The sequence below is a fragment of the Leiobunum rupestre genome, chromosome 5, assembly GCF_980474605.1.
Source record: "Leiobunum rupestre chromosome 5, qqLeiRupe1.1.hap1, whole genome shotgun sequence".
NCBI classification, from domain to species: Eukaryota; Metazoa; Arthropoda; class Arachnida; order Opiliones; family Sclerosomatidae; genus Leiobunum; species Leiobunum rupestre.
The window spans coordinates 53,581,686-53,607,062 of NC_143388.1; the positions used below are offsets into that span (position 1 = coordinate 53,581,686).

At 35.6% G+C, this 25,377-nt stretch overlaps 2 protein-coding genes across 3 annotated transcripts; both read right to left on the reverse strand.

The window, feature by feature from the left end:
- Positions 1-419: 419 nt before the first annotated feature.
- LOC149945292 (cuticlin-4-like) lies at positions 420-10,591 on the reverse strand. Of its 2 annotated transcripts, XM_090175698.1 has the most exons (5): positions 10,456-10,591; positions 8,158-8,217; positions 5,522-5,679; positions 3,225-3,480; positions 420-1,287 (listed from the first exon to the last, which is right to left on the reverse strand). In XM_090175698.1, exons 2-5 carry the CDS (start codon positions 8,200-8,202, stop codon positions 469-471), a joined length of 1,278 nt encoding a protein of 425 aa, XP_090031824.1. In that variant the 5' UTR covers positions 8,203-8,217; positions 10,456-10,591; the 3' UTR covers positions 420-468. The 2 variants fall into 2 exon arrangements, with proteins under 2 accessions (XP_090031824.1, XP_090031823.1); XM_090175697.1 differs by lacking the exon at positions 10,456-10,591 and having other exon boundaries at positions 8,158-8,232.
- Positions 10,592-21,872: 11,281 nt separating this feature from the next.
- LOC149945293 (uncharacterized) lies at positions 21,873-22,232 on the reverse strand. The gene has a single exon (XM_090176493.1). The coding sequence runs from the start codon at positions 22,230-22,232 to the stop codon at positions 21,873-21,875; it is 360 nt and encodes a 119-aa protein (XP_090032619.1).
- Positions 22,233-25,377: the final 3,145 nt, after the last annotated feature.

The following is a 25,377-nucleotide window of genomic DNA, read 5'->3' on the forward strand; positions in this document are numbered from 1 at the left end:
AAATTTAAATGACGGCAGTCCGCGTGTTGGCCATCAAAGCTCTACACAATTAGGCAATAAAGATGACCATTTAATCAACAACAGTTAATTTAAAACCATCTTTTTAAATTATTTGGGAATTTATAAAAATTGTATTAAATATGTTGCGATATATTTAAAAATATCGAAATATTGGTGTATAAAACGTGTTATTAAGATGTTAAATGTAATTAAGCTAGGGGTCTTAACAAAATATAGCTAGTTATTTGCCTTACTGGATAAATATAATACACCAAAATAATAACACCAATTGTCTGACGGTAAAACATAATTGGAAATATAACTTTATTCTTCAGGATAAGAGGAAATAAAAGAAATTCAACATTTTTATTGTTTGATAATTTTTTATCTTTGTCACCCTTATGGTTGGCACAGTTCCCCATCTCCCATTCACCATCTATAGAAAAGCCAATTTAACACTATACCGATTTAACCCATTGGTTTTGTATGTGGTGGTTTTCCTCCATAACCACCTCCTTGACCTTGTGGGTAGGTTGTTTCTGGTTGTGAAGGAGGTGGCTTGCCTCCGTAACCCCCTTCTGGTTCTTGTTCAGGAAAGCTTACGTCTGGTTTTGTATCTTCATAACTACCACTTTCGTCTCGTGGGGAGTAAGTTTCCGTTTGTGAATACGATGGCCTAGCTCCATTTAAGCCATTTTCATCTCGTTGAGAGGATGCCCCTGCCTGCGGATCCGGTATGTTATTTCCAACACCGTGTGCCACTGTCGAATCTCCAGGTCCAGAATAAACAATTGGCGGGGTCTTAACTAGTTTTCTAGCATCCAGAGGAACAGTTGGTTCGTAAGGTAGCAATTGTACTTCATTTGACTCTCCCTGGCAACGATATTCACATTTATTCTTGCAGACCTCTATATTACAAGTTAGGTACACATCCGAGGCTTCTGGAAATCTAAAGGCTTTGATGGTGGTGTATGCGAGAAGGGTCGTGGCCTCCTGAGTTCCGGAAGAGACGGCTCGGCTCCAGTAGTCGATTAGTTTGGTCTTCAAAGGGCAGCCTTCTTCGTCCGTCAATTGCAACGGAGCGTTCCTGGGGTTGTCGTAGTTCGGCGAATCGTACGCCCAGCAATCTTGAACTCTCACGTCGAAAAGATTTTCCTGATCTCGTATATAAATAAAGATGGTTAGGTCCTCCCCGATTTTGACATTTCCTTCGATAGGTATCGTCTCAGGAAAGACCCCTCTTTGAATGTCCATCCAACATTCTACTTTGTCAGCCTCGACAGAAAACTAGAAAAAAAGATCAAATACTTTTAAGCGATACAGCTGTTTTGTTTCTACGGGGCATAGCATCAACCTCCAAAAAGCAGGTTACATCAGAAATAAATTGGTAATACTTTTTCCCTTCTTATATGAACTAGCTAGGCCAACAGCCAAAGGTTTCGGTAAATTATTATTTTTCAGTTAACATAGATCCACCGAGGGGTCAAAGCTAGAAGATCTCTTAGATGATCAATTGTCGTTTGATAAGCGGATGGTTTCTGTTTACCGAAATATATTTAGTAGTTATGAGGCTTCTTTATTTGGCAAGTAGGTGAGTTTTTATTCACAGAAAAGTCTAATTAAACCTTGACTGAATGAAGACTGAAATACACCCAGAATATTTTCAGCCTCTAAAAGCCATATTTAATCTATTATTTTCGCCAATGTTTGAACTAAGCTTAAGAAAATCGTTTATGATATAGAAAATATTTAATTAAATTGTTAGCGACGTTCAATTACTTATTCTAGTATTTTTTCATTATCTTTGTAAGATATGTTGTCTGGAATATTTGGTCCAATAAATCTAAAGGACTTCTATTTTTATACGATAAAAGGATTTTGGGGCTCTCTATACCAAATTTAGGTACATATTAGAAGTGAAATTCGCTCATTTTAAATATTTGAGCCTCCTTTGTTGGTTTAAGGGGGGGGGCATTCCAATTTCAAGGTAGGCCTGGATATACCCTAAATAACCACCACTGAAATTTGTGTTATTTTAAAAGTATTGAAAACTATTTTGTTTCAAAACGCCATCCTTTCCCGGAAATTATTTTTCCACGACCCTGGAGTTGATCCCTATTTCTATTTCTCATTGAATCGTTTCGTGCTCAGACGAGCTGCTTTTAATATTTTTATTGCAAAATCTTATTGCATTAAATTTCTGATTACTGAATTAATTTTGAAATTTAATTATAAAAGACCTTGTAAAAATGCGATCAAATGATTGTCCTTGTAATGATATGTCCCTTATTTTATATCTTGTTTTCCTCTTACTTTGCAAGTAGAGAAAGCGTATAAGCGTATCCCCACCTGGCATGGCTAATAATAGCACGTTCTGGTAGAAAACATGGCAAGATGCATAGATTTATTTATATCTTATCGATCAGCAGTGGTCGCGAAATCAATAAATTGACGATTGCAAAACATGATTCGCCAACAAATTTACACTCTTAAAAAAGGGTGTTTTTTCAAACTTTTAAGGGTTTTTTCTTGTCCCATATTTAACACCTTAACAGGTTTATAAAGGATGTTATTCTACACCTTAAAAAGCAGTTTTCCTGCTAGGGTGTTTATTTAAACTGTTTGGGATGCTTATGTCTTCCGTTTTGGTTCCATTGTTATATAGTTTGTGGTATAAACCTATTCCATTCAGGGTTATCATCTACTCCCTTGAGGGTACAAGACTATTTCTTTTAGGGTACCAAACGACTCCCTTCAGGGTGTTACACTACCCCCTTAAGGGTTCTAAACTACTGCCTTAAGGGTGCTACAATACTCCCTTTAAAGTGTTAAAATACTCCATGTAGGGTATTAAACTACTGCCTTAAGGGAGCTACTCCCTACCAGGTGTTCAATCACCTTATTTTCGGGGTAATATAACACCCTTTATACACCTTTTCAAGTTTTTAATTTGGGACAATAAAAATCCCTTTAGGTCGTTTAAATTAACATTAAAGAGTGTTTTTTTACAGACATTACACCCTTAATATACCATTAAAAACCCTTTTTTAAGAGTGTAGATATGTCGGTAGGTGTAAAAAATAAAATTCCGTTCGTTCTCATATCATTGGTTGGAATGAAATCTTTGTTATAGGAATTCTTTAGGAAAAAATTAACAACCTTATAAATAATAAATGTTCCAAATTTCTTTTGATCGACAATATCATAATTTAAGTGCAACTTACCGTGACAACTTCAAGCATGTCCACCATGAAAGGGGGAAACTTCACAGTCTTCGTTAAGCCCTTCGATTGAACGCTGCAAGATATTTTTCGAGCAGAGTCCCAAATTTCCTGATAAGTGGGGTCATTTTGAAACACCAAGACGCTCTCGTACCCTCCCGGTTCTGAGGTGGAGTTGCCGTAACTGGGCTGAGAGCCACACGTGTCGTAACGAACTAAGAATTCATAGCTGGCCGAACCTGAGTTTCGTCGGACAAACCTTAATTGTTAAAGACAAGATATTGTTAAAATTTAACCCTCGCATTGGACAACAAAACTTCCCAAGCGTGAGGGAAGAAGAGCGTATGGTTTGACGTATTAAAAATAAGTCTGCACGCGAAAGCGGGGACTAAATTTTTAGCCACTGACTTTCAGAATCGACCTATTGCTCGGATATGCTTTCTTGGGAAATTTTTAGGTGGGGCCAAACTAAACTGGGTGAGTCCGGGACCCCACCCAGGTAAATAACCTCTCTATAATTTGAAAATACAATAGAACAAGCGTAGTTAAGAAACAACGGCACTAAAGGCCAAGGCTAAAGTAAACACAGTAATATTGTTGACCTCTTTTCATTTAGGTTTTCATTAAACAAAAGCACGGAATGAATTATGGGTAATCCTTTATTAACGTTTTTCAGTCCCTTTACTTTTTAATCGCTTTTGGTTTTAATGTTTTGATATTTGGAAAGGTCACATTTGTTTATTTTTTCCAAAGATTGGTGACGTCATAACTAAAAAACCGTGTGGCGTCGCAGCTAGCCCAGTATTATTTAATCCCACGATACCTAAACATCAGTGAAAGTCTTTTATAGAAGACCCCGTGCGAGCGAAGTGGTAATGGCGCCTCCCCCAGAATGTCGGTAAGGGCCCCTTTTTATTAGAAAAAATAGATTAAATCAAGTAGGTCAATCGTATCGTGGGAATTTTACTGACATATTTCCGGAAGTCTGGCGGGAAACTTTGAAAAGTAAAATGTCCGTGTGCCTCTTTAATTGCTTAAAAATAAAACACAATACTTTTTGGTAGCTTTCTAAACTGGAAGCGAAATTTTCTACTTTGAATATAATTCCCAGGCTATGAAATAAGAAGGCAAATTAACCCAGAAATGAAATGGAGCCCTTTTGCTCCAAGAGATCGTGCGGTCTGCCACAGCCATGGGAGCGATCACTACTATTAGACTTTGTTTCGGAGTGAAATATAAGCGCCACCATTCTGTACACCCCAAGACCGTCAACTCATTTAACATGGTTGATTACAATTTGGCTGTATAAATAGTACAAAAAGAAAAATATTATTTCTTTGGTCTTTTCTAACTGAGCAGCCAGTAGGTCAATATTTTCTAAATAACTAATATGACCTTAGACGTAAATTAAATATTTTCAAACTATAGAAATATTATAATGCAATAATAAATTAACCTTGACATATCGTCAGTGACGTTCCCTTGGTAGAATTAGAAGAGACCCTGTAACCTTAGTTATGCCACTGCACACCATTGTTTTATAGGTCGTTTGTTTTAAAATGGTTAACCAACAAAAAAGAATGGTTTCGGGCATATCATTATCAAACATTTTCGAATCCTCCATACCAAATTGGGATATTGTCAAAAGATTCTTAAAAATTTGCCATGGCTGATCCTTTATTGTTGCCCAGAAAAATTATTTACTCGAAATCTATTTTTTGTGTTTGCGTGTTTGTCCAGACCCGTACAATATAGCTAATAATACTAATCAATTAGGCTTATACCCGAGGCACCACCTTCGGCTTAAATCATCTTACGACTTTTAAGCCTTCAAATTGGTGGTCGGATTAAACTGCATCAGCTCCCTACACTAACTATAACCATAAAGTTTTTATAAAATTACTTGGCATTATATATTGTTGGCATTATATATTTTTAAATTTCATAATGAGCTACTTCATAATTTTGCAAAGATCAAAGTATAGTATTTCGCATTACCAGTTAAATATACCTGGTCAAATACAGCATTAAAATTTGACCGATCTATACGATAAATATACAGAAGTACCTATATTTGAGTATTTCACCCTATGTGTAAGCAGTATATTAGATTGACTGATATGAGCACCAAAAGGGCAAAACCGGTCTACGGTCCAAATCTCTGGCTGAAATTTTGACTTTTGATAGTTTTATACTAGTTATAAGGAGTGCGCACGTAAAAATGAACATTGGTCAGACCGATATTTTTTTTCATACAATATCGTTTTAAATTATCTCTCTAAACAAATTTTCTTTGATACCTGCAAGAAGGGTCTTGAAAGTATCCCTTGGCGAATATGATACCATCAAAGGGAATGTCGAATTCCACTCGAACGACCATCCCTGAATCGATGCACTGCGCGTCTAAATTTTTTATGATTGGCGCTGTGCATTCTACCACGGTCCTAATTACAACCACCTAAAAAGATAAAATATAAAACAAAATGTTTAAAAGCTAAAAACTTTGACTTTAAGGCAGAAAAATTAAATTGCCCTTTTAACTTAGAATCATTCAAAATTTAAGCAAATTTATATCAAATCCATAAACAAGTAAACTTTTAGAGTTAACGTTATTTTAAAACATGCCGGTCATGGCTTCAGAAATGCAGGTTGCCCAGAAAAAAACATATAGCCTGGACTAAAGCCCGAGGTTAATGGGCACATTTAATTATAGTTCGCCGAAATGCAAAACCCTTTAACCCAAACCCGATGTGTGAGGGCTGCTGGCACAAATTCTGCCCAAGTTTCATAAATTTTTAACCACATGAAAAAGTTGAAAAGAGCCACAACTTTCAATAAAGTAAAATAAATTCTATCAGAGCATAGGTTACTGGGATAAAAGACCGGCTAAATTAAACAAATAAACTATTTCATTCAGGATATGATAAACACTTTGGTCCCTCTTAAGCTATTTCATTCCGGACATGATAAACACTTTGATCCCTCTAAAACTATTTCATTCAGGACATGATAAACACTTCGATCCCTCTAAACTATTTCATTCTGGACATGATAGACACTTTGGTCCCTCTAAACTATTTGATTCTGGACATGATAAACACTTCGGTCCCTCTAAAACTATTTAATTCCAGACATGGTAAACACTTTGGTCCCTCTAAAACTATTTCATTCAGGACATGATAAACACTTTGGTTCCTCTAAAATTATTTAATTCAGAACATGGTAAACACTTTGGTCCCTCTAAAACTATTTCATTCAGGACATGATAAACACTTTGGTTCCTCTAAAACTATTTCATTCAGAACATGATAAACACTTCGGTCCCTCTAAAAACGCGTTCCTTTGGCAGAAAAGGTTGAATAAAGAGAAACATCGAATCTAAATCAAATAATAGTGCTCTTTACCGGTTACCTCAAGCACCAATAGCATAATAATAATAAATTTCTAATGAGACAAGCGTTGCGGTGCTTGTTCTAGGTTGAGACGCTTGTTCTAAATTGAGACGCGTGTACGCTATAAGTAAATTTTACCATTTTAAATGATAAATTGCACTTTTAGACAGGTCACGACAGAAACGTAATCTTTTATTGACCTCTGGTAAAGCTGTCACCGCCCAAAGCGCTTAAGTATTAGTAATTCCCTCATATGCCTTTTGACGTTTTCGGCGCTGCTTTATGGTTTGTTGGAGATAAATCCCTAAAATTGTTTGGTTATTTAATAAGTTCTTAGCCCACGCGTACAATATGGCTTAAAACAAAAGCGTTTCAGACGTCGATTTCAATATTCACATTTTAAATGACACTATCTATATAAATTAACATTTAAGAATACATTATAAATTTTCAAATTCTGTTTAATAAATAATTTTGTGAATTTACAAATGATATTTTCACGTTGGGAAACCGCTTCTACGTTGGATTTAGCTCCAGAGATTAAATTTTGAAGATTCACAAAGGAAAGTGCTATTTTGGGAAAAGGTAGAGCTAGCCCTTTTTCAGGTAGAAAGCTGCAGCGAGAATTTTTTGGAAACCACTGAAAATTTTATAAAACCAGTTGCTAGACACAAAAAGTTCATCCTAATAAAATATATTTCGAATGAGGAAGAGACCCATTTCATCTAAAGGCCAATGCAAAATGAGGTTTTCAAAATAAATTAAAAACCCAAAATAGAACTAATCATTCTGATCAATTAGCCTCAATTTACAGTTCATTTGCGATTCGTTTAATTTACATTTTCACCTTTCGCATCCCTCATGACCTGAAGGACACTCCGCTGTCTATAATTTGGGATCTCCCCGAAACCAGTCGCCTCTCCCTTTTGTAGCAGCGCGCTTTTTATACGCAGATTCCGGTTTTCCTTATCGCGGGTAAATTAAGAAACTCACCCTCTGCGGGGCACAAGATCCAAATGATAAAAAAATTAAGTTCGTTCATAAATCATTCGGGATCTTTTGGGTCGGCACTTTCACTTTTCAAAGACGTCGACACATTAGCAAGTTACGTTAAATATTGTATTATTTCATTCAATTAATTCACAAAATATTGTGTTGAAAAGCTTTTCAATGAAATTATATTAATTTGAAGCAGTTAAACATGTAATATTTTAAATTTTAACTTTAAATACGTAAATTATTTTTTCAAATTTGGTTTTTATGTATTGTTCTGATTTTTATGTTTTTCATAAATTATTATATTTTACACCCTGATTTACAAAAAAAAAGAATTACAACTACTTTAAATCTATTTATAAAATGAAACTTCGAAGCGATGCTAGCTTATTTCGATGTTGGCCAACGTTTAGTTAGTGAATAGTTTATTTCTCAAACTATAGTATGGTGCTCGCTTGTTAAATTAATACATTCTGGATTTCGGGCATAAGCCAAATGACTGGTTAAACAGTGTCCCCTTTTAATTTAAACATTGTTCAAGTACATACGTGGATCAGCAAGGCTTCGAACATCCACGATGGTGAAATTTTCATCTTGACTAAAGTAACCTTCAATTAGAAAAAATGTATCAAATTTTGTGTGTCCATACAAAACATCCAAATGAGGATAGTAAACTAAAACCAGGGTTTTAAATGTGGTCTGACGCGGATTATACAATTATAAATTTTTTTATAGAAACTGCCATTAAAAAATTATACAAAAATTATCGGTGTTTTCAATTAGTCAATAGGGAAGCAATCACATTAAAATGTTTGTATTATTATCCAAAATTAATTTTTACGAAGAATTTCTTACAAAGAGTAATCAAACCTTATTACTTTGTAAAGGGAAGTAAATTAAATATATACAAATAATATTATTAAAATTTGGCAACCAAAAACGTAAAAAGCATTTCAGAAAGAATCCAAATCAGATTAACCCAATTTAAACCCATCTGGAAATATCAAATAGCTGGTTTTAAGAAATCTCAACAAACAGAGAGCAATCGTAAAATTCCCTTGTTTTCTTATTCATCTGTTTCTTATCTGAGATATCAGATCAGAAAGTAATCTATTTAGAAAGCTTTAACTTAGGTAATGGTTTTAATATTAATATTAAAAACTTTCACTTAATGTTGACATTTAGTAATTAGATAAAACAATATTGTTCTGCAATCTGTAACTGATGTTTAAGTTATAAAGCAGGTCTGTCAATAAATTCAAATAAGGCGAACAGATTTAATCTGATCTGTTAAGAGAAAGGAGTTAATTCGGGTTTTCTCAGTGACGTTATCAGTGTATAGGAATAAACTACAAATATACCTCAACAGATAGAAATGTGAAGCCCTATTTCAGAGGGTAACAAAATAAATGATTAGATTTAATTAATAAAGCAAAATTAACTAACCCATTAATTAAAAAAGTATCATCAATAAAAAATTTATGAAATATTACATATTTTAAGAAAGCTTATTGCGTTATAATAATGTACAAAACATGTTTATGGTTCCAGTATTTAAAAAAAGAAATGACCCTTAGCTAACACGTATACAAACAATCACCTTTCCCGCGATGGGTCACTTTAAAATGACCTATTCTGTAATAATACATTTTGTAAATGGCTGAGCTATTTTTAGTCGGTAACAGGTTCTAAAAAAGTAATTACATTTTCTATTTTGGACAAATGAAATGCGTACATTCCAGGCTTTCACCCATTTCAGTCACTATTATTTCAAATTCATTGATCCACCTTCGAACGTTCACAAAAAACCGTTTCACAAATTATTAAATCACTTTCATTGATAACATAGTTAAATTAATCTCTACACCAAAAAAAAAGGCGAATTCATTATTCATTGATAAACGTTAAATTGTTATGATTACCAGTTATACTACAAATGAAAATCAAGGCGTTAACGGCACAAGTAAAGCATTTAATATAGTTTATTTTTATAAATATTAAATTTAAATACTCCTATTTTAAAATCTGTTGTTAAAAAAATTAAATTTTTTTAAAAATGTTTTGCAAAACAATGTAATGGCCAATTTAGAAAAAATTAAATTATTTAATTATTTGCCCTTAATTAACACAACTCTCTTAAATGGTAATATTAAATAAAATATAATTTAGGAAAAATAGGTATTGTCTGGACATTAAAGGAATGTAGTAATATCAGTTTAAATATTTATTTTTACAAAATATATGATTTTAAATGACTTTCTTCATTGCTTTAATAAAAAAATCATTGATTTAAATATTATATTTAAATGTGTTTCACAAAAAAGGGCTCGCTGGCAGTGGCAATTCAGAGGAAACTAGCTTAAATCTAATTTGATTAAAAAATTAAATAAAAAAATGAAGGTTACGTTATTGCTGCACTTGCATTATTACTCAATTGATAAAGATTTTTTAAAAGAGCAAAAACATAAACAACCTGACTTTTAAATAAATAATTTTTTCAAAATCTATTCTCTTAAATATAATATTAAAATATTTATAATTTTGGTCAGGAGGGAAACAAGTTCCCTTCTTACCGAAAATCAGTGTAATATACAAAATTCTAAACAATTTCATATTGAATTGCAAATTTAAGTTTTCGATTAAAATGTGCAGTCTTAACCATTTATTGAATGACATCACACGAAGTGATTTTCAGGATATTGGTTTTAAAACATCATTTGACCGTTAAAAATTATTTATTTTTAAAAGTGTTTTTAAGTACAAACCAATTAAGAAAACAATCTGCGTAAATAGTAGTCCTAAATATTTAGTATTATAAATTCTGATATAGAAAAAATTGGACCTACCTTTATTTTCTAGCCGTGTACTATTCTTCAGCACCGTTCCAGGGATACTAAAGAAAATTTATGATCATCAAGAAAATCGTATAAGCAATAACAGGTGGACGCGCCAGGAGCGAAACGAAATGGTGACCCTCTGCTTTTACCTCCCCAATAATCTCTTTCCGTATAAGGAGGTTTGTCTAGCTGAAATGAAATACATTAGGTAAATCTTCGGAACTCGTCTTTGAAGGTTTATTTTCGTAACCCCGTTGTTAAACTATTGGGGTTAGGGTTCGGCAAAAAGACGAGTTCATCGAATCTATTTATAATTCTCTATGAATAAAACACTTTGTTGTACCAGTTTAGTTTCGCGCGTTTAATATATTTTGTTATTAATGTTTATTTCAATCCCACTGCCTAGGCATGTATAAAAATGTAACCAAAAATAAAACGTTTAGCAGAGAATACGCAGCCACCAGCCTCCTCGACTTAAAAATCTCGGAAGAAAACCACGCCTCATACATTATCTTAATGTATTGAATTGAAATTAATCTATCACCATAACCCTTTACTTCCGTGTTTGAAGGATATACCAGATATGCCTACATGGTCTTTTGCCCTCATCGCTAAGTTCACATTCTGATTCTTATGCATTTTAATGATAATTTGATACAATTGGAAAAAATATACACTTTTTATACTACTATTAAAATTTCCTCAAAACATTTCACTCATATGCCAACTCCGCTATGATTAATTAAATATAATCCCCTTTAAAAACTTAAGTATTGACTCGAATAATTTTTCAAGCATCGTGGGATTAATTTAGCAAACGGCAATTTGAATATTTCTAAGAATGTCTTTCACCAATAAGCTTTGGTAAGAGATAAATTTAAATTTCTGAGAGTTGAATGGTTTTGTCTAACTGCGCGAATCGCTTTAGGCTTCCAAACTCTCATTTTAATTATGCAGAATAATTTTGTTAAAATGATTCGCGGACGTCGTGGTCTAATTTACCCCGGTGGATTTCAATGACGTCGAAAGACACCAGCTTTAGGTTACCAATCTGATGCCGGGTTGATTTGGGTTCTTATAGGGGAAAGAGGATACTCTTCAATAATAAGAGAGATTGGGAGCCACAACTAAATTTTTCTCAGCAGGGCTGGAAGGAAGGCATTGGAGCATGTTCGTTAGTACTAAAATTTTATGTATCTAATTTCAGCTTTGCGGAAGACAGGGATTGGTTTATAAATAATTTCAGGAAAACTTAAATTAATCAGCCTAATTTTGTATTATGAAGTGAGGGTAGAACATGTCCGAGCATCTGTATTAGTTAAATTTAGTTCTTGCATGGCGTTCAATAACGTTTTTACTCTTAGGATATTATTCAAATTAATATCATTTAAAATAAGGGATAGTTTCTATCAATGAAGGGATTAAATTGTTAAGACAATAATTAACGGATAATAAAGGCATAAATCTCATTAAAAATAAAACAAGAAAAAACAAAATATTATTTTAACTTTGACTTAGGCCAAGAGTTCAGAAAATTAGGAGTCTTAACAAATGCGTAAAATAAAAACACAGAAAAATGCGGGAGGAAGTGAAACAGAAGGGTTACATAGCCCTTCGCCCCCCAGTTAAGGAGGGCTTAAACATGCGTGATCAAGGCAGTGCCCCTATGCTTCGAGATTATTTTGACCTCGCAACCCTTCATCATTCCCCATCCCCTTATGACGCATGGACCCCTGATTGGCATTTCCTCTTGGTGGGCTCTATCGGCTTCCGCCTAGTCAGCCTTATGGATAATGCGGCACAGGAATGAGGGCCGCACTTCTTACGGCTAGGTTGCATCTGCGCTTGTGTGTCCTTGATAATAATCACTACAGAAGTCACATTTACCTGGAGCTGCACTTAATCCCCGTCACACTAATTTTCTATTTTTCATTCGACAGGTTAATCCAGCGCAAATGTTGGTGGAAATTATAGGAAGTCTGTTATATAAGATACATTTACACTCCTCCAAGTTCCCCTCACAGGTTCTAGGGCACAGGCTATTATCGTCACTATCGAGTGGTTCTCCTTCTTGTTAGGGTCAATTATTTCCATTGATTAATTTTAATTGGTCCACTTGATAAGTACTGATTGTGAGAGGTACCGATAAAAAAGAACGAACCCTGTAAATTTCGAACGATTCGATGTAATTTGCTTCGGGCTGCCAATAACTCTTGAAAGTTAGAAAGGTGCAGGATACAGCTACAGTATATTATACAACTCTTAAGATTAAATATTCTAATAAGCTAATTTTCTACATTCATCCGACCGGTCACTGACATCACGCGAAGGAGCGCCTTCGAATCTACTAACAATCAAAATATCGTAATTGTTAGAATGCTTATCCCGGTCAAAATACATATTTCTCCATATTATTCCTAATAAGGCTTTGCATCCGAACCTTAATTTAAACTTCCTGTTTAAAATACCACGCCCGGTAAAACTGCGCAATAGAATCTATAAACAGCCTAATTTTTTTTAAGTTTACAATTTTTTACGGGTCAGAACATAAAATCGTTCTGTACGAAGCTCACGCTTAAACCAAGTATTACTGTGATGCCTGTAAATCTGAAAGCGATGGGATCAAGGTGAGCAAATTTCAGATGCGTCACAGTTATCGAATTGACATACCAATAAAATAATTTCATTTCGAAATTTTAATAGGTTTATTTTGATGTACTTTCCAGAAACTTATACATACTATACGTAGAATTTAGATAAATGCTAAAGTAAATTAATCTGAAAAGATTAATTATGGCTGAGCAGATCAAATCGGATACTTGACATAATGAATCAGATACACTTTCAAATCATATTCTAGGGTAAAGGGGATATAAAAAACTAGCCTGATCTGACGCCTTACATTCTGATATCTGAAAATTATGACAAGAACTACCTGATCAGTTGGTCGTTGGAACCATTTGCCTTTCAAATTTTGTTTATAAGATAGTTCGCGCTGTACACTCGTAAAACGTTTGGGTTGCTTTTTACCCATGGTCCCATTGTTGGGTCAGTATTTAAACAAAACAAAATATTGAGTTGATTTAGTTTTCACCAAAAATGGGTTATTTCCATAACGCTATTTTGGGTTAAATTTTTAAGTTACCCAAATATAGGTTGACCATTAGCCCAAAATATAATTAATATATGACTAAATTTTGATTTTGAGTTATAAATTAACAATTAATTGGGTTATATAAAGGTATTTCTTATGAAATTATTGTAATCCTTCCCATTTTATTCTATGTACCTGTCCTGTTATATTTTTTTCTGTGGCGATATAAAGATGCCTATAATGGAAGCTATACTGTAGTTATGTATCATGGTGGTCCTGTCACCTTCGCTATAAATGGTTGCCATTAATTCTGTTAGTAAATTTCAAATAGAAAATAATTTGAGTATAGTTTAATGTCACTATGAATGCCTATTATAATTGTAAACAAAACTCCAAACAAATATGATTTGAATATAAAATGTCTTTTTAATTTCAAAATATGCAATACAAGTATTATAAGTTGAAATTTAAAAATTTTATGTAAATCAGTCTTCATAGTTTAAAAATCCACTCCACTTCTAAAAATTTCATCTGAATTTTCTAGTGCATATATGAAAATCTACTTTGAGAAAATGACGGTACTAACCATCACAAACAAATAAGTTGGATTTTAGTTTATAACTTTATATACACATTTTAGTTGATATTAACTTGGTTTTAAGTAGGCTTAAGTTGTTAGCATATTTCAAAACTAGTTAAAGGGGTAATAAGTGGTTACTAAGTTGGCAGGAAAATCCTTTTCAATTTTAAGTTTGTAATTAGTTGGTTTTTCCAGATAATTACATGTTGGTTTTTAGTTTGGTTTTAATAAATATTTAGACTGTCGCAAATACAAACTTAAAATCAAGTTTAGGTAGTTCCTAGACATCTTTTTTTTTAAATGAAAAATGTCTTCGCGAAAACAATTTAAATGACAAAAGATATTTTTCTTTTGGAGATGTTAATATCAACATTAAAAATTCCAAGTTGAAATTTAATAGTTGATGTAAATCAGTCTTCATAGTTAAGAAATGAATGCCTCTTCTAAAAATTTCATCTGAATTTTCTTGTGCATATATGAAAATCTACTTGAGAAAATGAGGGTACCCCAGCAGCACAGTCTAGTCGGTGTTTGGTAGGGAAAGGGTTGGAAAGTCGGTTAATGGTCTCGGTCGACAGCCGACCTAAATGCGACCATTGCAAATGGTAAATTTTTAGTTGGCTTTTGGTCATTTATTTGTGAATCTGTGATAGTTGGTACGTGGCCATTTTTAAAAACAAAAATGAGTCACAACTCCTTTTGGCCAACTCGCACATTGATAAATCATATATTTCTCAAATATGCATTTAAATAACACGTAAAATACACTGAATTACCTTAGAAGTCAGATTTAAAATATATAAATCTTAAAGATTTGATGAGGGGCAAAACCAGTGAAAATTATTGGGTTTTGACATGGTATCGTTGGGACGTCGTCGCGCCTACGTCGTATTCATGTTTTACAATTGCGCGAAAAATATACGTTCGGATTTTATTGTTTATAAACTTCCGAACATCTACTGTGTCGGGAGATTTGTACAAATGGCCATTTCCGGTCTGTTATTGGTCATTTTTGTGTGCATCTGTGATAGTTGGTACGTGGTCATATTTAAAAACAAAAATGAGTCACACCTACTTTGGGCCAACTCGCACATTGATAAATCATATATTTCTCAAATATGCATTTAAATTACACGTAAAATACATTGAATTGCCTTAGAAGTCAGATTAATATATTTAAACCTGAAAGATATGACGAGGGGCTTAATCAGGGAAAATAGTTGCGTTGGGAAGTCGTCGCGGCAGCGACGGGATTTTTTTTTAAACTGGGCTGAAGAAATAATCATTTCGATTTTATTAGCAATAAATGTGCGAAAATGTACTATATCATATTTGATCAAAAATAATAATCATGCAAATTTTTAAATGTTTTTAAATGTCACGATTTATTTTTATTTAAATTTTTCAGTCTTTTTGGGCTATTCTTATACAATAGTTGGCGGGTAAACTCTTTATAAGTCGGCAGCACTGCAAATGAACTAAAGATAATCTAGACTACGTCGGTACGACAAATTGGATGCATGTGTAAACTTTATGAGCAGATAATAACGTTGAATTGAATACTCTAATGATATAAAATATTATTAAATGTTAAGTTGTTAATATTTAGAATTACTACATGTATGTAATAGCTACATAAAAGGTAAGATCGTATGATTTGCGAGCTTATATGACTTAGCTAAAACTTTAGGTTTTGGGCCTCGGTATCTTCAATGACTTTGGGTGGCGTAATCTTCAAATTAGTGCAGCGTTGCCATATTGAATATAACAAATATTTATGATATCCACTATCCATAATCAAGCAATTCTTAGACAAATTCTAGCACCTGCACCTAATAAAACCTGTATTTATAGAAATTGAGGAAATTGTTAACTTCAAAATTAGGATGGTGACTACAGAATGTTTTAAAATCCTTAATAGGAATTATATAACATATCTCAGTGAAATATAGGAAAATATAAGAAGTCAATTTGGGGATAAAACCAATAGGACACAATTAATTTAAAGCCCTATATATATAAGCAGACGACAAAGCTGACGCTCAATGCTCACAGGAAGTAATTGAATAGGGTAGTTAATATGAAAAAAGCGTATCAAAAGAAATAGTCGAAAACTATCGCCAAACAGTGTTGGAAATAAGCATATTTAAAAACTGTTACGTTTCCAAAGGTAAAATAAAATATCATTTTTTTAATTTCTTCAGACTTTGGACTTTAAATATAGGGTATTATCAGAAGTAAATAGGGGAAGTGGCCCTTTAGTTGCGTTTGGAGAGGAGTCATTTTCTCGGCGCTTTTTCTAAAACAAGAAAGTTAGTCCCATAAATATTAAAACTTGGAGCCATTGTTAATTATAAATTATTATTTAAAAAAAACTGCTACTTCAAGGCCCTAAAGTAGCAGCTTTTTATAAATAATAAAGTTAGTCCCACTTTCGCTTTACCTAGAACTAGTGAAAACCTAGGTTACGATAGAGCCTTCTAGCGGCCACTGCGAGAAGTTTGCTTAGCTACTGGATTTCTGTCTGCTAAGGTCGTCTACTCCCAGTCTAGCAGAGGCTTAGTGTGTTAGATGACGTAAATCCAGTAGCTACGCGAGCTTCTCGCATTGGCCACTAGAGGCTCTATGGTAATCTAAACGGCTAATTCACCATAGAAAGAAAAGGGAGTTTAAGTTTAATATTACTGCCAAAAACGTATGATTTAGAAATAATGATGGTACGAAAACGATCAGAAAATATTAAATACAGAAACCATTAAGTTTCGTTTGTGGTTAAACTAATCGCTTAAATAATGATTTATTTCCAGAAGCTGTTAGGCTCTCAACCAATATTCAGCTGGTAAAAGAAGCTCAAGTAGAAACTGTAATGAAGTCGTAGTTTAAATACGCGAAAGATCGTGATGGTGGTCGCATTGAAGGTACCTAAATTCGCATCTTAAAACTCATGCAATCCTAGACAATGAAGAAAACTAAACTTAATAATTCAATGTTAATGTACATAGCATAGATCTACAAGTGTAAAGGAACACGTGTGATGTTTGATAATTATGTTTTTTCTCAATTGTAGTGCTAGCAGCGCTGCCTTTTGGTTACTTCTATATTGCACACATTGTGTAAGTCGTGTGTTAGTGACTTTCATTTCATTCATGTCAATTACGTATAGTTTCAAACTTGTATGATAATTAACATTCGTTTATATTTGTTCTTAACTAAAATTATTTTGTACCTTAAAAACAAGACGGGGATTCATAATTAAAATATTTGGTATAACTAAACTGTTTGTGAACCATAAAATGTAACGAATTTAAACGGCATTGATTTGTTTTCCGTTCTTTTTCAAATAAATAATAGCGATGAATACAAAATGTACAGATATAGCGTATTTGGTTATTGGCGGAAAAATTTCACTAAAAACGATTAGTCAGTATTCTGTATCTTAATTAATTGTTAGAAACACTCGTTTAATGTGATGATTGAGTTCCTATATAGTTTTGTGCAAAACAAATAAAGCTATTTTTGTGAACACTTTTTGAAAATGATATTAAAGTGAATTAAACATTTCTTTAAAACATACACACCTACTAATATTTCAGGAGGAAATGTAGCGTTGGTTCGACTTTTAACACCGTTGGACCGACATTTAAATCTATATATGTTATTGGTCTGACAGTTGGAGTTTGTTACGTACCAACGTGGGCATTCGTCGGGCCGACTCATTTTATATATATGTGTTGGGGGGGGGGGCTGACAGTTGGGGTTCGAGACGTACCGACGTTGGCTGATGTCGGGCCGACACATTTATATCTATAAATTTTATTGGGCTGATAGGTGGGGTTCGTGACGTACCGACGTTGGTAGTTGTCGGGCCGACATTTATATGTATATATGTTATTTCGCTGATAGATGGAATTCGTAACGTACCAACGTTGGCTGTTGTCGGGCCGAAAGGGCCGTCTTTACATATTGTGATGCCCTGGCACTTACTATTTTGGGGGCCCCCTATGCGACGAGATAGCAAGTATGGGCTGTAGCCGAGTACTCTTCAAGGTAGGGCAGGGCGAGTAAAAATTTATCATTTATTTTTGGTATCATGTACGGCCACAGGGTGGGAGAAATTGCCGCCCCCCTTCAATGAGCTATTCCCCCTTTCCCTTCTTGGGTCCAAGTTTTTCCCGTAGTTATTTTCGATTAATTGTCGGAGACTAGGCTAATACCCAAAAACGAACCGCGGCCCGTCCACACCAACGTATTACTTGAACTGCCGTTCTTCGTTTTGGGGAATACACTGTAGTAGAGTATTTACTTCACATGTGTCTTATATCACTTACGGAAAGCTCATTCATTATCATTTATCAAACCGTTCTGTGTGACCGCCGAGCGAGTGAAGCCATGTTGGCTATTGGTCTAAAACCAAATATTTCAGTTTTTAGAAATCATTTTTCAAATTTATTTTCGAAAATGACCGGAAGTATTCGAACAAATACCGCCCGGTTTGAAAATTTTAACTAAAGGGAACTTTTTATCATTTACCAAATATCAACATTTTAGCTTGAGGAGTAAATTTCCATCGACTATGAAAGCGTGGTATTTAACAGATGGTAAATAACATGATATAAAATGAAAAAAGTTGTTAAATAATGGTAAATAACACTACAGCATAAAATGGGAAAAGTTGTTAAATAATGGTAAATAACACTACAGCATAAAATGGGAAAAGTTGTTAAATAATGGTAAATAATGTTAGAAAACTACATGAGTTAAATAAAAGTTTGAAAGAGCGAGTTACGATATAACAGAATGCTTTTATTTACAACAAAGACTGAAACAAGATACACTTTCTAACAGAGAGGAGAGACAAAGTTTTACTTTCAGTTTTGACTCATCGAGCCCCCGCCTATCTATATAAACATAGAGGTTCCTTTGACCGACACCGTGGCGTTATCTATGTCACGATTCCGGCATACATATACATTTAAAAAAGCGCGCGTCTTTTAGTCTCTAACACTTCCCCTTGACGGTTTCGTGTCTAGATCGTGTAACCCCAGTTGTTCACTGTGTTCTTTCACGTGAACTGCTCCTAATGGTAACGTCAACATGTCGGCTAAATTACTTTCCGTCGGTACATATTCGAAGGCGATCTTCCCCTCGTCTACCATTTCCCGTAGGAAGAAATATCTTAAATCTATGTGCTTGCTTCTGTCGGAAGCTATCTGGTTTTTGGCCAGACACATAGCGCCTTGATTGTCAACGTTGATTAGCAAGGGTTCTTCGAATAGCGTTCCGTCGGTTATTTCTGTGAGTAGGGTTTTCAACCAAATCGCTTCCTTGGCCGCTTCACACATAGCCAGATACTCGGCTTCTATCGTTGAGAGGGCTGTGGTTTTCTGCTTCCTACTTCGCCATGATACGGCTGTGCCGCCTAGTGTGAATATGTAGCCACTGAATGATTTTCCGTCTACTTTATCAATAGCCCAATCTGCGTCTGAATAAGCTGATAATCCTCCTTCACCACCTTCGAAAGTTAACTTGTAGTATTTGGTCTTTTTGATGTAACGCAGCACGTGTTTAACGCTTTTCCAATGTTCTTCCGTTGGTCTTTCGTTAAATTGGCTTAAGTACGTAGCCGCGGACGCTAGATCAGGTCTCGTAAGTGCTGCTAGGTACAATATACTTCCCACAGCTTGGCGATACGGAATATGTTTACTTTTGGGTTCTTCTTCTGCCCAGTTTTCGTCTGACACTTTGCTTAACTTAACTCCTGGATCTAATGGCGTTGTTAAGCCTCGTGAATCGACCATTCCAAAAGTGGACAAAATTTCCTCGGCGTATTTAGTTTGATCTATTGATATTGATCCGTCTTCTTCTCTTTGGATACGAATGGAAAGCAGATGATCTGCTTCTCCTAAGTCGCGTATCTCGAAGACCTCTTTCATTTTTCGTATAAAACGATCATGGGTGTATCATCGACGTAAACGCCTATGATTATTCCTTCGTCCAGATTGTAGTAAATACAAGGATCAGCTTTCGATCTCGTTAAATTTGACTGTTTGAGAAACTTGTCTAGACAACTATTCCACTCTCGCCCAGCTTGTTTTAATCCATATATAGCTTTGGACAACTTGCAAACACAGTCTTCTTCTCCCTTTTCGGAATACATTTCGGGTTGTTCCATATATATTTCTTCTTTGAGAGTTCCATTCAGGTACGCCGTCGTTACGTCTAATTGTCTAACTTGCCATTTTCATTTTGCCGCGAGAGCCAACAGTATTCTTAACGATTTCATCTTAATAACGGGTGAGTAGGTATCGATATAGTCCATACCGGGAATTTGCGAAAACCCTTTTGCGACAAGCCTCGCTTTGTACCGCTCCAGAGTCCCGTCGTTGTTGTATTTCTTCGTAAAAAGCCATTTAGAACCAATGACTTTCCTGTTAGCTGGTCGTGGTACTAATTCCCACGTATTGTTATTTTTCAGATGACCAAGCTCTACCTGAACTGCTTCTTTCCAGTTTTTAGCATCTTTCCCTGACATCGCCTGTGTAATGGTAATAGGATCTGGATCTAAGCTTTGAGTATGGTTTGCCGAATAGCATTTCTTCTCTCGCGCGGCTATCCTTTCTGATCTCCTTGGTGGTTCATCGTTGATAATCTGTTCTTTTTGTTTTATCTTCTTTTTATTTGGATTTGGTTCAGTAATGGTGTTTCGCGCTACCGAATGAATCACAATGTCTTCTGTCGGCGTCGATTGCTTCCCCTGCTTTTCAGCGGTTGTTTCTTCTTTCGCATCAGTTTCGTCGTATTGATTCATTGATGTGGATTCACTCTTTTCGTCATCCAGTATTTCTTCTCCAAATAGTATTTCTTCGTCATAATGTTCATCTTGATTGACGTTTGTCGCTTCTTTTCGTTTGAGAGGGTAAAAATATTCGTCAAACACGACGTCTCTGCTTACGAATACTTTATCAGTTTGAAAATTCCAGAGTTTATATCCTTTCACCCCGTTCGGATACCCGATGAAAACGGTCTCTTCTCCTTTAGGATCTAGTTTACTTCGTTTGTCTAGTTGGCTTCGTACTGCCCAGACTCTGCATCCAAAGGTTCTTAAGTGTTTGAGTGTCACTGGTTTACCTAACCATAGTTCTTCAGGAATACCGTTTTCGACTGATTTTGAAGGGCACCGATTTCTGAGGTAACACGCGGTGTTCATCGCGTCTGCCCAAAAGTACTTCGGAAGTCCGGATTCTATTAACAGACAACGCGTCATGTCCATGAGGGTTTGGTTCATCCTCTCCGCAACTCCGTTCTGTTGAGGTGTACCAGGTATCGTTAGTTGATGTGTGATCCCGTTTTTCGCCTGATATTCGTCGAAATGGTTACTGACGTATTCACCGTTGTCAGTTCTCAAGGTTCCTATCTTCAATCCGAGCTAATTCTCCGAACGCTCTTTGTATTCTTGGAATTTAACAAGGACTTGATTTTTACTTTTCATAAAGAAAATCGAAGTACGACGTGTAAAATCATCAACGAAAGTTACGACGTACTTCGCGCCTCCCTTTGATTGTGGATTTATTTTACCAACGACATCGGAGTGCACCAGTTCCAAGGGCCGTCTTGCTCTGGTTGCCTGTCCCTTTGGAAATGGTTTCCTCCTTAATTTCCCCAGCATGCACGTCTTGCAGGGTGTGGTTTCTTCTGGTTTGCCTTGAACCTCTTCCTTCAAAATTATTTTTAAGGCGCCGTCGTTGACGTGGCCTAATCTCTTATGCCACTTTTCTTTGTAAGAGGTGGTACAATATCTTCTTCTATTTTGTAGAGTCGGCCCATTCTTGTCGCTGTTAAAATAATTTCGTCTTTCTCCTTTATGGTGGCCAATCCGTCTTTAAATTCGATGGAATAGCCCATCTCTTCTATGCGACCAACGGACATTAAGTTTCCGTCTAATTCAGGTACGTATAAAACCCCTTCTAGCTTGATAATATATTTATCCATCGCAGATTTTGGTGTGAACTCCATATCACCTTTTCCTTCTACCTTTATTGAGTCTTTGTTAGCAACTTCTACGCTAGACTTGAACTCGATAAAATTGGTCATCTTCGCCTTCTGCGATGACATGTGGTCTGTAACTCCACTATCGAGAAACCACGTGTTTTCGTTAGCGTCGTCTACTTTACGATTACCCGAGCATAGTGCTTTATGGTTTTCTGGAATAGTCGCCTTCTTAGCTACGTTTTTCTGACCTTTCTCTTTCTCTACGTCGGGACACTCCCTCGCTATATGGCCGAATACTCCGCAACAGTAGCATTTAACATATCTGATCTCGGCTTGACCAGTCCTCTTCGTAATGTTTTGCTTCTGCGGTTTCTTCTGAACGTTGCGCCTTCTTTATTGTAGTTGCGCGTGATCAAGGCCTTATTAGTGCCTGACTCTCCAGTGTCGTTGTGACTTTCTTCTTTTCTATCTTGCCTCTTTTCTTCGACTGTGAGACTTGACTTGACAATTTGCGTAGTGATGTTATTTACATCATGTTCCAACGTCAGAATAAGACTTTCATAGGGCGGTGGTAAGCCCATAAGCATGATCAAAGCAACTTCTTTGTCCGAAAACCCATAGCCACACGCTGTTAACTTTCTGTGTAGATCCATGATTCTTCCCAAATAAACTTGTATTCTTTCTTCATTTCCCTTATTGATATTGAAAATATCGCGCAACAATTGCAAAACGTGCAGCAATCCATACTTCGTATGCATATCTTCGAGCGTTAGCCATGCTTCTTTAGCCCTAACGTGACTGCCAATATCGTCTAAATAATTGTCTTCGACTACAAGGTATAAGAAGCAAAGAGCTTTTTCGTTTACTTTCCTTTCTGCGTCTGTCATTGCGGGTCCAAATCCTGGGTCTATGGCTTCCCAAATTCCTTTGCTGATCAACGCCGCTTTAGTCCTTACTGACCAGGAATGATAATTTCCTTTGTCAGCCGATAGTCTGGTGATTCTGTATTCGTCATTAGTAGCCGCCATTATTCTTTACCAAAAATTCAAACTTTATGTCGCTCACGTTTGTGACGATTTCCTTCTTCTGTAGCACTAATTATTAAGTAATGTCGCCGCTTACTTAATCTCCGACTTAATTTGCGCTAGTGAAAACGTCGCGAGCCCATAACCTGTTAGAAAACTACATGAGTTAAATAAAAGTTTGAAAGAGCGAGTTACGATATAACAGAATGCTTTTATTTACAACAAAGACTGAAACGAGATACACTTTCTAACAGAGAGGAGAGACAAAGTTTTACTTTCAGTTTTGACTCATCGAGCCCCCGCCTATCTATATAAACATAGAGGTTCCTTTGACCGAGACCGTGGCGGTATCTATGTCACGATTCCGGCATACATATACATTTAAAAAAGCGCGCGTCTTTTAGTCTCTAACAAATAACACTACAGCATAAAATGGGAAAAGTTGTTAAATAATGGTAAATAACACTACAGCATAAAATGCGAAAAGTTGTTAAATAATAGGAAATAACACTAAAGCATAAAATGGGAAAAGATAACGTTATGGAATAGCTTTAACTTCTCGGCCCCATCAATCGTAGGATGATATTAAAACAATTCCTCAGTGACTTTCTCCCCTCCAACTTTCTAAACGTGCTACCAGCATTGCTGATAAAATTTTCTTACGTCTTTTCCATTCGCTTATGCTCTGGGTTAATAAACACCTAAAGGCATAAGTAACAAAATATTATATTTCCTATCACCCAATGCAACATTTTTACTGATATTCTGTTTCGCCAATGACAACCTAAATCATTATGTTGCTAAAAACTGACACCGGTCCTTGAATTGCTTAGTCTTTGTAAGTTCCAGGTAACAACGCACGGGAAATCGTTGCTGATAGCCATTTTCAACTTTTGATGAACGAGCCCAGACCCTTTGAAAATTAAAACCCTTTCACAAGTATCAGAAGAAAATTAACTTCTGCAAATATGAATAACGCTTACTTTGGAAAAATAATGAGGGGCCCTGAGACGATTCAATGATTCGAATTTGATTCCGGGTAAGCTTTTACGATTCGAACTTGATTCCAGATTCGAAGATGATTCTTTGATTCCGAAAAAAATTAGGATTATCGGTCAGATTCTTGTGATTTGGAATATTGGATTCAGGTGTATATCAATTTTATGAATTTGAACACCGAGCGAGTGAACCCTATTTGTTTAGAACATTTCCTCGGCAAATTTGTTATGGGGGGAAAGGGGCCCCGCACGCCCTAACGCTGTCCGTGGTAAGAGAAAACAATTTATCGAAGGTAGAAATCAGCTCCGACTAAAAATGCCCGCCGATTGCAATAAAATGTCTCAGTGAAATAAAAAAAGTGGGGACAATATAAACCTTTCCTTCGCTTAGCCATTATTGCAAATATGAAATTTTAATGTTGAATGGTTTTGTTTTGAGCCCGAGGGGGCCCTTTTCGAACTCGGGGCCCTGGGCCCTGGCCCAACGGGCCCAATGGGAAAGACGGCACTGCGGGCCGACATTTATATCTATATATGTTATTTCGCTGATAGATGGGATTCGTTAAGTACTGACGTTGGCTGTTGTCGGGCCGACCATTATATGAAAGTAAACCGTAACGTTGGCCCAATATCCAATGCAACCGTCGCCGGAACGTCGGTCCACGACACAGTAAGTTAAGTCGGATCAACGTATTTCTGATGAGTCGGGCTCAGGTGACATTCGACCCCAGCGGGCCGGCTTTTTGCCCACTAGTCAGGCCCCTGTGATGCCATCGACGTAGGACCAACGTTTTTGTGCTGCTGGGGTATATACTAACAATAAAATTAGATACTGCCTAATGTATACAAAACTAGGGTAGTTTCAAACCAACTGATTAGTCCAAGTAATGTTATCAACGACGGGGGGTATTATTTTGTATAATACACAGCCTGCCAGTGTTCCAAGCTGGTCTCTTTTTCTTGTAGTTGCTGACTAAGTCAAGCAGAAATAAGGCTTCGTCATCTTCTGCTTCAGCATCATTAATATTAGTCGTTAGTCTTTGAAAAGGTTTTTTAGCGTAATGTTGGAGATTAGTTTCTAAAGAATCAATTTCATCTCGTTGGTCTAATTGCAATTTGTTATTTAAATGCCAAATTTTTGTGCGAAGGCTACGCAAATTCCTTTTCAATATTTCCAAATTGATAGGAATTGTATTTACTGGTTCTTGATCTGTTTGGCTGCTAGTGGGTGTTTCGATTGCAGAA